The sequence below is a fragment of the Ursus americanus genome, chromosome 10 (genome assembly GCF_024610735.1).
Source record: "Ursus americanus isolate L20-20 chromosome 10, mUrsAme1.1.p, whole genome shotgun sequence".
Taxonomy (NCBI): domain Eukaryota; kingdom Metazoa; phylum Chordata; class Mammalia; order Carnivora; family Ursidae; genus Ursus; species Ursus americanus.
Genome location: NC_142136.1, coordinates 29610297 through 29622691, shown reverse-complemented (window position 1 = coordinate 29622691; position 12395 = coordinate 29610297). Strand labels below are relative to the sequence as shown.

The 12395-nt window shown below is 42.7% G+C and overlaps 2 protein-coding genes across 15 annotated transcripts in view; one reads left to right on the top strand and one right to left on the bottom strand.

Moving 5' to 3' along the window:
• Positions 1–12395, bottom strand: part of LOC123801169 (uncharacterized) — a 55738-nt gene that overhangs the window by 38166 nt on the left and 5177 nt on the right. For 13 of the 14 annotated variants that reach the window (XR_015725921.1, XR_006782131.2, XR_015725918.1 and 10 more), the window contains exon 3: positions 10626–10792. Coding sequence is in view for 8 of the 14 variants with exons in the window: in XM_087865062.1 (XP_087721188.1) it covers positions 10748–10792 (45 nt within the window). In the remaining 6 variants the exon portion in view is untranslated. Of the gene's footprint in view, positions 1–8938; positions 10116–10625; positions 10793–12395 lie in introns of those variants that run through there. The other variant, XM_087865070.1, reaches the window with a different exon arrangement.
• ACOD1 (aconitate decarboxylase 1) lies at positions 221–5674 on the top strand. The gene is made up of 4 exons (XM_045810921.2): positions 221–421; positions 1107–1196; positions 2875–3080; positions 3969–5674. The coding sequence occupies exons 1-4, from the start codon at positions 221–223 to the stop codon at positions 4912–4914; spliced, it is 1443 nt and encodes a 480-aa protein (XP_045666877.2). The 3' UTR covers positions 4915–5674.

The following is a 12395-nucleotide window of genomic DNA, read 5'->3' as shown; positions in this document are numbered from 1 at the left end:
CAACTCTGTGGCCATTATCTGCATGTTGGTCTGTGTCCTCGACAAAAACTGGCTATTGAGCATTTCCACATCCCTTTGCCTCACACATAGCAGGGGCTCTGTGCTCATCATTTCTCAGGAATGGAATTTAGGTTGATTAACTGGGTTTTCCCTAGTGGAGCAAAACTCTTCGCATAAAAGTACCTCAAGCTCTTGTACAGCAAGGAATAAGCAAATACAAATGGAGGATAGTACCCTTCTAACACTCCTCTCTTTAAAGTCTGTCACAGAAAGCTTTGCCAGAGTGATCCATGGCTTGACAGTGGGGCACCTGACAGATCACGTTATTCAAAGAAGCAAGAGAATGATCCTGGATACCCTGGGCGTTGGCTTCCTTGGAACCAGTACAGACGTGTTTCACAAAGCCAGCGAATATAGTAAGGTAAGAAGCTCAGTGTCTACTTTAGATATAAAACCAAATGCCTGCTCATGAGGTATACCCACCAAGGTGCCCGGAGATAATGTGTTTATGGTCTATTATTCTACTCTTTGTTTTAGAGATAGTAGTTGGTGTGTGTAGCATTGTTGTATATGGTTTTGTGCTCTATTTATCTGAGTTTTAATATTCATCTTCACTAAGTTACTTTCTAAAGACCAATCTTAGGAGTAGTGTCTACCCCAATAGCATCTACCATTTATTCATGCAAAGACTTTAAGAGTCTCTGGAGAAAAAGCTGGTTCAGCACTCTGAGCAGAGTGGGTGTGTATGTGGGAGACGGAACACCCACTCTCCAAAGGATGTACTTGGTATAGACAACTGGTCTACCTTCCCTGGTATTTACCCTCAAGGAATAAATAAGAATAAATTCAGACTCCATCCCCTGGTACACCTGGGGGTCTCAGTCTGGGACAGAGCAACAACATCTCTTCTTCCTCCCATGGAGAAAGTTGTGTATTCTTTGACAAGGCAGAGAGGAATCCAATGGTTAAAGCTGTGATCCAGCACAAAGTGTTCAAATAAGGACTATTAAAGTAATGCCTCTAAAAATGAGGAACGGCTCTTTATGTGGTGACTTGGCATGTCATGTTTCCACTCTGTATCACTGATTGACATTCTTTTGTTCCAGATCTACAGTTCCAATGTGTCCAGCAGTGTTTGGGGTCGACCAGACTTAAGGCTTCCGCCGCCATATGCTGCTTTTGTGAATGGTGTGGCTGTAAGGAGGTTTACATATCTTTTCAACTGTTAGACAATAATAATTTCAGAGCCAGGAAATATATCACAAATCTTTCAGTTTCCATATTTCATGGCTGAATCAAGGTAGTTCAGAGAGATGAAGTGGTCTGTCCTCTCTTCTATGTAGTTACTTAACTTTTCGTGTTTGACAGTGAATTGATGCTTTTCAAACAAATTGTGAAGTACAGGAAACAAGATGGAGGACTTAGATAAAAACACCCTAAGGTACCTAAACTTCGGATATATATAGCAAAAAAAATAAAACTCGACATCCAGACTCAGTTCCTTTTGTTTTGACCAGTACCAGTTTCTATTCAATAACCAGCTTTTCATCCATTCATTCATTCACCAGATATTTATTGAGAAAGAAACAATGGCCATATGGAGTCTATATTTTCTGAAGTCAAAATCAGCACTTTTCATCTGACAATTTTTTTTGCTTTGTGTCAGCAGCAGTCCATATCTATATACAAGATATAATTTAGACATGAACATGTTGGGATTTCTGAGATATTTTTTATGGTTTGTGGGACAGTAACTTGGAATATTGAAAGTCAAACCCAATAGTGCATCCAGAAGTAAATGTCCAGGGTCCAGATTGGCTGCATCCAATAGATATGGAATTCTATTTTTTAAAAAGATTTTATTTATTTATTTGAGTGAGAGAGAGAGAGAGAGCTCGATCCAGGGGGAGGGGCAGAGGGAGAAGGAGAGGGAGAAGAAGACTCCCTGCTGAGCAGGGAGCCCGACATAGGGCTTGATCCCAGGACCCCGAGATCCTGACCTGAGCCGGAGGCAGACACTTAACCAACTGAGCCACCCAGCCCCCTGATATGGAATTCTATTTTTAAGTGAACTTCTGGTTATTATAATTTCGTATAAGGGATAAGCAAATGGCTAGGATGAAGAGGAATAAAACCTTATAGCAGAAAATAATGATTTTAAAATATAGCCTAATAGTTGGGGCACGTGGGTGGCTTAGATCGTTAAAAGTCTGCCTTCCGCTCAGGTCACATTCTCCGGGTCCTGGGATTGAGCCTGGAGTTGGGCTCCTGGCTCAGTGGGGTGTATGCTTCTCCCTCTCCCTCTGTCTCTCTCCCCTGCTCATGCCCTCTCATGCTCTCTCTGTCTCTAATGAATAAATTAAAAATTGTAAAAATACATATATAACTTAATAATCTGGGTTCAATAGTTCTTGCAACTTCCCTGTATGTTTGAAATTATTTCATAATAAAAAGGTACAAAAATATATGGCCTGATATGGAATAAATGACATTAAACTTTTAGTGCACATCGTTTGAAGGGTGGGGGAGGGAGAGAGGAACAACCACCTAATTTCACAGCCTTATTTTTAAGGGGGGAATATAGCTCTTTCCAGGGGCTGTGGCAGAGAGCTTTGGCCACCTGGGTAAGATCCAAGTTCACTGGGGCTCTCTAGTTGCTCCCCAAAGTCCTGTCTGCTCTGGGCAGAGGATGGCATGTCCAGTGCCCAGCCATGTGATTAAGAATTACAGCCAGCTTATAGGTTTTATTTTCAGATAATCAGGTCTAAAAATTTCATATCAAATAAAGTTAATTACTAAACTAAATCCTTACTGGCCATTGCATTCAGGGAAATACCTTTTTGGGTTATGGTTGCTGTGTGTGTGTTTACATAGATTCACTCTATGGATTTTGATGACACATGGCATCCTGCTACCCACCCTTCTGGAGCTGTCCTTCCCGTCCTCATGGCTTTAACAGAAGCTCTCCCTTCAAGTCAAAAGTTTTCTGGCCTTGATCTGCTGCTGGCATTCAATGTTGGGATTGAAGTACAAGGCCAATTAATGCATTTCTCCAAGGAAGCCAGTGACATCCCAAAGAGGTATGGAGAGAATCTGCCCCATCCAGAGGCAGACATATTCCCCCTTCACTTGTCAATCGTTATCTCTGTGGTGCCTTCTGACATAGAGGTTAGCTCAGTTGAAAATATGAACATTAGCGCTGACAGCTAAGTCAATTTTCCAGGCACATATCAAACCATATAGCCACATTCAAAGGTGTGACTTCAGAAGTACTAACGAAAAGTCTCCTTTGGATTTTGAGAGTCAAGCAACCATGACCATAAAATTATTCAGGGCCTCTCTCTGAGGGTGATTCATGTCATTTTGGCATCCACGGGTACTTTGAATCTTCCTAATCTCATCTCAGAGCAGAATCTACTTTGAAATTTGCTAAAGTCCTTCAGATTGAGAACATTCAGAAGATCTTGAAATTGTTCAACCCATTGATCAAAAATGGTCACATGTTGACTGTATCATGTAGTTCAATCTTGTATTTACTTTTCCACTTGATCCCGCCTGCTAGGAGAGGGGTAGATTGGAATACTGAGTTAATTTTCACAGTTTCTACCAGGCTCTCCACTTTTCATAGCTTCTTACATGGGATTTCAGCAAACAACAACTTTTGCCTTTCTGGCAATAATTATTAAAAATTTACCGTGTCAGGCACCATCGTAAGCATGTGGATTCATTCAAAACTCACAAAACCCGATGGGGTAGATATTATTAGCACCATTTTATGGGAGAGGAAACAGGTGCAGAGAAGTTGGGTAACTTTCTTGAAATCACACAGCTACTAAGTGGGCAGAGCTGAGACTTGAACCCAGGCAGTGGGCCTGCATTATCTACACCCCTGACTACTACAGGACAGTGCCTCCTGGTGACCGAGGTCTGTAACTCTCCAACTCTTTGCTTTTTTTTTTACTTTTCAGATTCCACCCCCCCTCAGTGGTAGGAACTTTGGGTAGTGCGGCTGCTGCATCCAAGATTTTAGGACTCAGCACGGCAATGTGCCAGGAGGCCCTGGCTATTGCTGTTTCTCATGCTGGGGCACCCATGGCAAATGCTGCCACTCAGACCAAGCCTCTTCATATCGGCAACGCTGCCAGGCATGGGATGGAATCCGCTTTTCTGGCAATGCTGGGGCTCCAAGGAAACAAGCAGGTCTTGGACATGCAGACAGGCTTTGGGGCCTTCTATGCCAATTATTCCCCACAAATTCTTCCAAACCTAGATTCCCACACTTGGTTGCTGGACCAGCAGGATGTGGCCTTCAAGAGGTTCCCGGCACACCTGGCCACCCACTGGGTGGCGGACGCAGCTGCCTCTGTCCGAAAGCACCTCGTCACAGACAGAGCCCTGCTTCCCACTGACCGCATTGAGAGAATTGTGCTCAGAGTTCCAGATGTCCAGTATGTCAACAGGCCCTTCCCAGACTCGGAGCATGAAGCTCGTCACTCATTCCAGTATGTGGCCTGTGCCACACTGCTCGATGGTGGCATCACCATCCCATCATTCCACAAATGCCAGATCGCCAGGCCACAGGTGAGGGAGCTGCTCGGTAAGGTGGAGCTGGAGCACCCTCGGGACAACCTGCCAAGCTTCAACACACTCTACTGTGAGATAAGTGTCACTCTCAGCGATGGAGCCACCTTCACAGAGTGCACAGAGACCTTCTATGGCCATTGGAGGAAGCCACTGAGCAAGGAGGACCTGCGGGGGAAGTTCAGAGCCAATGCCTCCAGTATGCTGTCCTATGACATAGTAGAAAGGCTTATAGAGATCGTGGAGAATCTAGAAGACCTAGAAGATTGTTCTATGCTAACCACTCTGCTGAAAGGACCCTCTCCACCAGTGATGGCTTCAAAATCTATCTAGCATTTAACAGTTGCATCGTACAATCCCTCCTGAGGTTTATCAACATCTAAGTGACTTTATATTGGAGAGAATTTGGTGATTTCCTTTCTAAAGCAAGGGTTTATAGTCAGTCTGCCCAGGAATAAGGGAAGCAAGGTGGAGAGAGTCCAGAAACAGAACTGGATTTTTATGGAAGGAGTCTTGTCCTATAAATTTTGCCACAGTTCCAATTACCTAAAGCAAAATAAACATGCAAGAAACACAGAGAAATTGATTTTATAAGCATTCATAAGGCTGAAATTCAAGTCACCTGTGATTTGCCTATAAAGTTAATCTTTACAGAGGAGTTCTTTACGAACTTATGAACCTCAAGGTGTAGGAGGAATTTGAACCTACACGTAAATTTGCTGACAGTGGATAAGGCCTCTGGCCTATTGCACCACCAACAGATTTCTTAGACCATGGGTTCTTATAAGCCCTCCACATTGGAGGGGGTGCTATTGGATTTAAATATAAGGAGTTGCTGCATCTAAATCCTGCCCCTACAACTTATTAAATGTGACCCTTGGCATGTTGCTGGGTAACCCTCTGCCTCAGTTTCCCTATTGATAAAGCAAAAATAAAAAGCAATGTAAAGAGTAAAAAGAGTTCAGCTCTGGAAGCCATGCTGTTAACCACTACAATATATTGCCTTTTGTTACAAAAATTTCTTGGGAAAAATATCATGGATGAAGAGTCTGAGATATAATACAGGATGATAGCAAAAAAAAAAAAGTGTATATGTGAGTAATTAAATATTGATTTTGTAAAATAATAAACATGTCTTACAGGATTAAAAATTGCAACTTTAGCAATAGATATAAGCAGGGACTTATTATAGTGAATGTACTCTAAATTTCTTGTGTCATTTGAGAAAAGGGCAAAGCTATTAACTCTAGACTTTGATTTGTAAGTATGCATGTTAACATTTCCAGGGTAACCATTATAAGACAGCAGTAGAATGTATCACTTCCAGGTTAATAGAGGGAGAAGTATGGAATTAGGAAAAAAATAATACAAAGGAAGACAAGAAAGGAGGAAGAAAAGAAATATGAAAAAGGTAGAACATACAGAAAACACAATACAAAACAACAGGAAAAAAATCCAAATATATCTATAATTACAAAAAGAATAAATGGACTAAATAATCCAGTTAAAAAATACAAAGACTATGTATACATTAAAGACAACGTTTATGAGCATCTAATTTACATATCATTAATTCATCTCTTTTGAGTGTACAGTTCAATGAGTTTTAGTAAATTTACAGAGTTGTGCAAACATTGCCACAACCCAGTTTTGGAGTACTTCTTTTTTTAAGATTTTATTTTTTGTAATCTCCCCACCCAGTGTGGGGCTCAAACTCACAGCCTGAGATCAAGAACTGCATGCTCGGGGCGCCTGGGTGGCACAGCGGTTAAGCGTCTGCCTTCGGCTCAGGGCGTGATCCCGGCGTTATGGGATCGAGCCCCACATCAGGCTCCTCCGCTATGAGCCTGCTTCTTCCTCTCCCATTCCCCCTGCTTGTGTTCCCTCTCTCACTGGCTGTCTCTATCTCTGTCGAATAAATAAATAAAATCTTTAAAAAAAAAAAAAAAAAAAAGAACTGCATGCTCTACCAACTGAGCTAGTCAGAATGCCTGGAGTACTTCTGTCATGCCAAAACAACAAAACACAAAAACTCCTCGAGCGGGCCTGTGATTAATCCCCATCCCCACCTCCAGCCCTCAGCAACGAATGATCCATTTTCTATCTCTATAGTTGTGTCTATATGGTTGTGACCACATACTGAGCCGTAATGTAAGTCTTAACAACCTTTCAAAGGACTGGAAGATATAAATCATTTTCTCTAATAATAATGCAATTAAGTTTAAATTCAATATAAAAAAACATAATTAGAAAAGCTTGAAATGTTTGGAAATAAAAATTCCTTCAAGTAACTTTGAGTCACAGAAGAAACTGTCATAAAAATTATAAAACATTTAGAACCAACTGATAACAGAAACAGCATACATCAAAATTTGTAGGATGTAGCTAAAACAGTACTTAGAAATGTGTAGAATTTTCTATGGCTGGCTCTCTATCACTTGGATTATGCTGTTTGATAAGACGTATCAGGTAACTGTGATTAATTTGTTTGAAGAGTAAATAAACAGTAAATAAAACAGGAGATCAACGTGGTGATTTCTATGGTGGCCTTCAGATACAATTTAATTATCCTATCTTTATACACTTCAGAAATTTCTAGGGGCAAGATCTAAGGGCTAGTAATAATATCCTCAAATAACCCCTGTTACAAACAAGACAACAGACCTAAAATGGAGTACTTATGCTAAGCCCCACATCACTAAAATGAGATTTACTTACTTGGGCTGCTCTGACCTGCTGTCTAGGCAGAGTGGCAAATGCTTGCTTTCCCCTTGTGGGTGGCACAAAGGATGCCACTGTGTTACAGGCTCCACGTGTAGCATCAGGCCAGACCACCAGGGAGAAAACCCACCCGAGACTGGGACCAAGGCTCCAGCACAGAGAGCGGCTCATGCCAGCACCCTCTCTGTGTTCCTGCATCCTCGGCACACTTTCAAGGCCTTGAGTCAAACTACCTGTCACCAGACACACCCGAGGAACCCCAGTGCTGGCTAGTGTGTTTTGGGGATCCGCAAGACCACACGCACATTCAGGGATCACTAGAAGAACTCAGGGGACTCAGCACAGAGTTTACTCATGGTTAAGGTTTATTACAGTGAAAGGATACATGACAGGACCAACTAGAGGAAAAGCCACTGGCAGAGTCTGGAGGCTTCTGACACCCCGTCCCACCAGTCAGGAGACACACAAGTGTACTCCTCTCTCCAGGAGTGAAAAATTCATTTAAGTGTGTACACTCTTTCTCCCCGGGGAGAGACTTAGCACCCAAGGTTTTTAATAGTGTCTGGTCATGTAGGTCCCCTCCGCCCAGCAATGATCATAATCCCAAACTCAAAGAAGAAAAGCAGGTGTTCGGCATAATTGTCTGCTGAACAAGTATGTCTGCACAGTCTTGGCAGAGCGAACTACTTTTATCAGTCAGGGAGTGGGTTAAATGCCAAGCTCCCAGAGGCCAGCCAAGGACGAACCTCATGAATAGGCCTTAATAAAGATAGCAGCTTGAGGCCTGCTATATTCTTTCCTGCACAACGCTTCCCATCCTGAAGTGCCTTTCTTTCCTATTTGTGTGGTTTTGTAGGGTACAGGGACGCGGCACAGAAAAATTGGACTTCGCCTCCACTCCAGGAACTGTCTCTGCTCTCTAGCACTGGCAGCTCTACAAGCTGTGTGTTCTATCACCGTATTAACTAAAACGGAGGGCCCCAGCAGCTTAAGGCTGTCACAGACCAAAGAGCGGTAATGATTTTAACCCAGGCACTAAAAATGAGAATAGGTGACTTTATTATTTTTTTTAAAAGATTTTATTTATTTATTTGAGAGAAAAAGAGTGAGACAGCGCACACAGGGTAAGGGGCAGTAGAAGCAGGCTCTCTGCTGAGCAGGGAGCCCACTTGGGACTTGATCCTGAGACTCTGGGATTATGACCCAAGCTGAAGGCAGATGCTCAACTGACTGAGCCACCCAGGCGCCCCGAGAATATGTGACTTTAAAGGGTATTTTTATATATTATATTTTATAACAACTTTGCTCGGAAGCCTTTATCTAAAAAAGATATCACAGTCAGATTAAGCCCTTTACATCCCCACCTTAAGGTCTGTAAGAGCTTATGTAGGGGAATCTCTTTGGTGACGCTTTGTAAATGGTCGGCTTTTATTATCAACAAATTTCTATCAAGGGCTTCATATGCCAGACGGTGTTCCTGGTGCAGGTGATCAAGCGGTCAACAAAACAGACAAAAACCTCTTACCAATCATGAGTTTATAATCCCTAAGCTGTGAGCGGAGAGACAAGGAAAGTGTTCTGTACCTACTCGGGGCCAGCTGTGAGTCCTCACACGTTCCCCCCACCTCCCCCCACCCCCACCCCCACCCCCGGTGAGAATGTGAACCTGCCAAAGGTGGAACTCATCCTTTCTGGTTCTTCTGGGCCTAAGCAGAACCTGTGACAACAGAAGCTTTTTTTGGCGCTGGAGAAACGCAGCACTTCCCCCGCACAGAGCAAAGCTCCAGGGAACTGAAGGGAGGGGCAAGGTCACAATTAAATCTGCGGCTTCTCCTTCAGCAGAGGCGTGCGCCTGCGTGCATGTGCGTGTGTGTCGTCTCTTTCCATCCCCACGAAATCTACCTGCAGTGTTGCAGGTTTTTATCACTCCGTGAGATTGTTTTACTCTCCCTCTCTTCCCCTACTCTGTATTAAAAAAAAAAAAAAAGTATAGGGACAGTTCATAGCAAGTGAAACACTCCAAAACAGATGAGTGTTGCACAGGCTTCTCCGGCTCCTGCTAAACCCTGGGTGCCCAGCCACGGTCAGCTGTAGAGGACACCAAAAGAATGTATGACACACAGTAACTGTTAAAAGTGTCATGGCTTTATCTGAGTCATAAAGAGCAGAAAACCCTCACAGAAATCACAAAGATTAGTTTAGTCACCTAGTTCAGCTGCAAATGCAGAAATCAACATCCAGATGTCATCATCTCACTTAAATTCTCCCTACTTTCTGCTGTCATTCTTGGTAAAGACAATTCAACCCCCCGAGTTACAGCTGGGTGTCCTTATAGGAGCCAACCTGGAGGTTCAGGAAAGAGCCTTTGGAACAGCCCAACGCCCATCTGTTTGAAATATGGCATGAGAGTCATTTCTGACTTTAAAAAATGAAAGACAGAAGTGAAAGTGTGCTTGTCTAGAAACCATGTATTTCTGAATAATTCAGTGACCCTTATTTAATCTTTGAGTCAGGATCACACTGAAAGCACCTCTCCGTGAGTGATAAAGTGTGTACCTCATTTGGTTGGAGCTGTTTTTACTTGAACAGGTTCTTCTAAATATTATAACTAAAGCAACACTTTTCAAATCCCTTCAGAAGCCTCCGCTGCCGTCTGGCCAATTCCTCCACACAGCTCTCGCGGAGGGGCCGCCTCTGGGCCATTCTGTTAGCAGCATCCTGGCAGGATCCCCCTCCCCGCAGCGGCACGCAGCCGGGCTTCTATATGGCAGAGGCACGGGCAGCATCATCGAACCTCTCAGAAGAGAGGATACCTGGGTGGAAGAAAATGCTTCTTAGGCAATCGACAGCCTGACTGTGAAGAGGGTTAAAATGATCAGCCTCTCAAATGCTGCAGTATTTGGAACAAAAGCCCACAGGCACTGCGCACAGAAGAAATCTGTTCCAACATAAAGCTTCATTTAAATATTCACTTAGTAAGAGAAAGGCAGGCTGGATGTACTCAGATCAATAGGAAATAATTAAAGCAAGGATAATTTGATCCATACAGCTGAATGAGATCATACAAGAGAACTGCTATACTGAAATTTGTCTCTCACAGAGTAAGCCAAATGTATTTCGAAAGAATACGTTTTCCCTATGATTCAAAGCCAGCTGGTCTCATCATCTGAAAGCACCGTCCCTTACCATGTCCACCCTCACCCCCGTGCCAATGAATAACTTGTTAAGCTACCAGGAATGCAGTGATATTCATAGATACTCATAGTCACAAAGATATTCATTTGGAGGAAGGAAAACGGGAAAATGCCGTAGAACCCACTTACCAGGCAGGAAGCTTTTCATCCTTTTCTCTCCCTCCATCCACACGGTTATCCTGACCCACTGTGACTTCACAGCAGGAACGTGTCTGCTGCCAGCACGTGGGAAATTCAACTGAAAGAGTCCTTTACAGAACTGTTGACGGGGCAGTTCTGGGCCACCCCAAAATCACCTACAAAGAGAGGAAACCCAGGATTATTTGAGGCAGCTGACAAGAACCTATGGACAATTACGTCGTAAGCAAAGAATGAAGGCAGATGAGAACAATAACCCACGATTAAAATGGGAAAATAACATTCCTTTAAGTCTTCTGGGGTTGGCAATGATTTAATTAATTCATTAACTTCGTTTTTAAAAGTCAGAATAGCCACCTGTATTTGTCAAAGTTGCTCAGAGATCCTTTTGTAAAAAGCTCGTGTCAAATGCTGAAATACAAACCCAATCAATCCTTAGGGAGTTTACATGGCTTCAGTGTAGCCCTTGTAGAAAGTGGATTTTACAGACATAAAGGATTTATATTAACCAAATAATAATAATAATAAACATAATAAACATGTTGCATTAACAGTAAAATTCTGAAGACACAAGGTGGGATACCCATCATCATAAAAATTTTTGCTAAATATTTCAAGTGTGGTAGAAAGTAGAAATATATTTTTTAAAGAGCATTTGAGATAACTTCATTCCTCCTAAAAACAAAATTGGATCTTTATGTATTAGAATAAAAGTTTTTTTTTAAATCACTGTAATTTTTTTATTGATTTACAAGTAACACCATTTTAGAAGTGAAAACTAATTTTAACATCAGATCTCAAGGGCAATAATCTTTACAAAGTTGTCTCAGGGCATACCTATTTGCAGTGAAAGAAAAAAAGAATAAATCTACAAGACACCAGCAGCTCAAATAAAATTAATCTCCCTTACACCCCCCCATGTTTTGTAAAGAGATATTTAAATTTATGTTGGATATATAGTATGTAGCAAGTCTCCAGAAATGTGCCCGACATCCATGCCTCCTGGTATCCATTCCCTTTTGTAGACTCTTCTCTTTGTATCTAATCTCCCTTTTGATCAATGGAGAATGTGGCAGAGGTGACACTGAGGGACATCTGTGGCTAGCGCAGAAGAGGAAAGCCTGGGTCTCTTGGAATGTTGTTCTAAGGGATGCCAGCTCTCATGTGAGAAGCTCAAACACCCTGGGGTCTATAGGTTACGAGGAAGCCCAAGATTGCCACAGGGAATGGCCAGACGGCTGTGCAGCCACTTCTCAGCTGTTGCAGCCAGTCCCAGCTCAGGCACCAGACACCAGTGTGCAAACGACATGGTGGTGTCTTCCAGCCCAGCCACGCCTTCAGATGTCTGCAGCTTGCCAGAGAGATCTCAAGCGAAGCTCAAGCTAAGCCCAGTCAACCAACAGAACCCGGAAAGATAATAAATTATTGTTGAAGATGCTAAATTTTGGTGATGCTTGTTACCCAGCAATAGATATCTGGAATACTATGTCTGTAAAATAGCAGTAAGCAACCTGTTCAGATAGACATGTAAGTATCCACAGCAACACACTCCTTATCTAAAACAATGATTTCTGATTCCCACTGTAGGACATTTCCAAACCACCTTCAAAGATTTCAAGAATATTGTGAACATTTAAAATAATCTTAAAATAGGGGCACCTGGGTGGCTCAGTCAGTTAAGTATCTGTCTTTGGCTCGGGTCATGATCCCAGGACCCTGCGATGGAGCCCTGATTCCGGCTCCCTGCTCAGCGGGGGGCCT

Bases quoted from the DNA above. Each gene is read 5' to 3' on its own strand.
- ACOD1 (XM_045810921.2), top strand. From the start codon at position 221: ATGGAGGATAGTACCCTTCTAACACTCCTCTCTTTAAAGTCTGTCACA. The intron at 422-1,106 runs GTAAGAAGCTCA...CTTTTGTTCCAG, and splicing joins AAGCCAGCGAATATAGTAAG to ATCTACAGTTCCAATGTGTC. The intron at 1,197-2,874 runs GTAAGGAGGTTT...GTGTTTACATAG, and splicing joins CTTTTGTGAATGGTGTGGCT to ATTCACTCTATGGATTTTGA.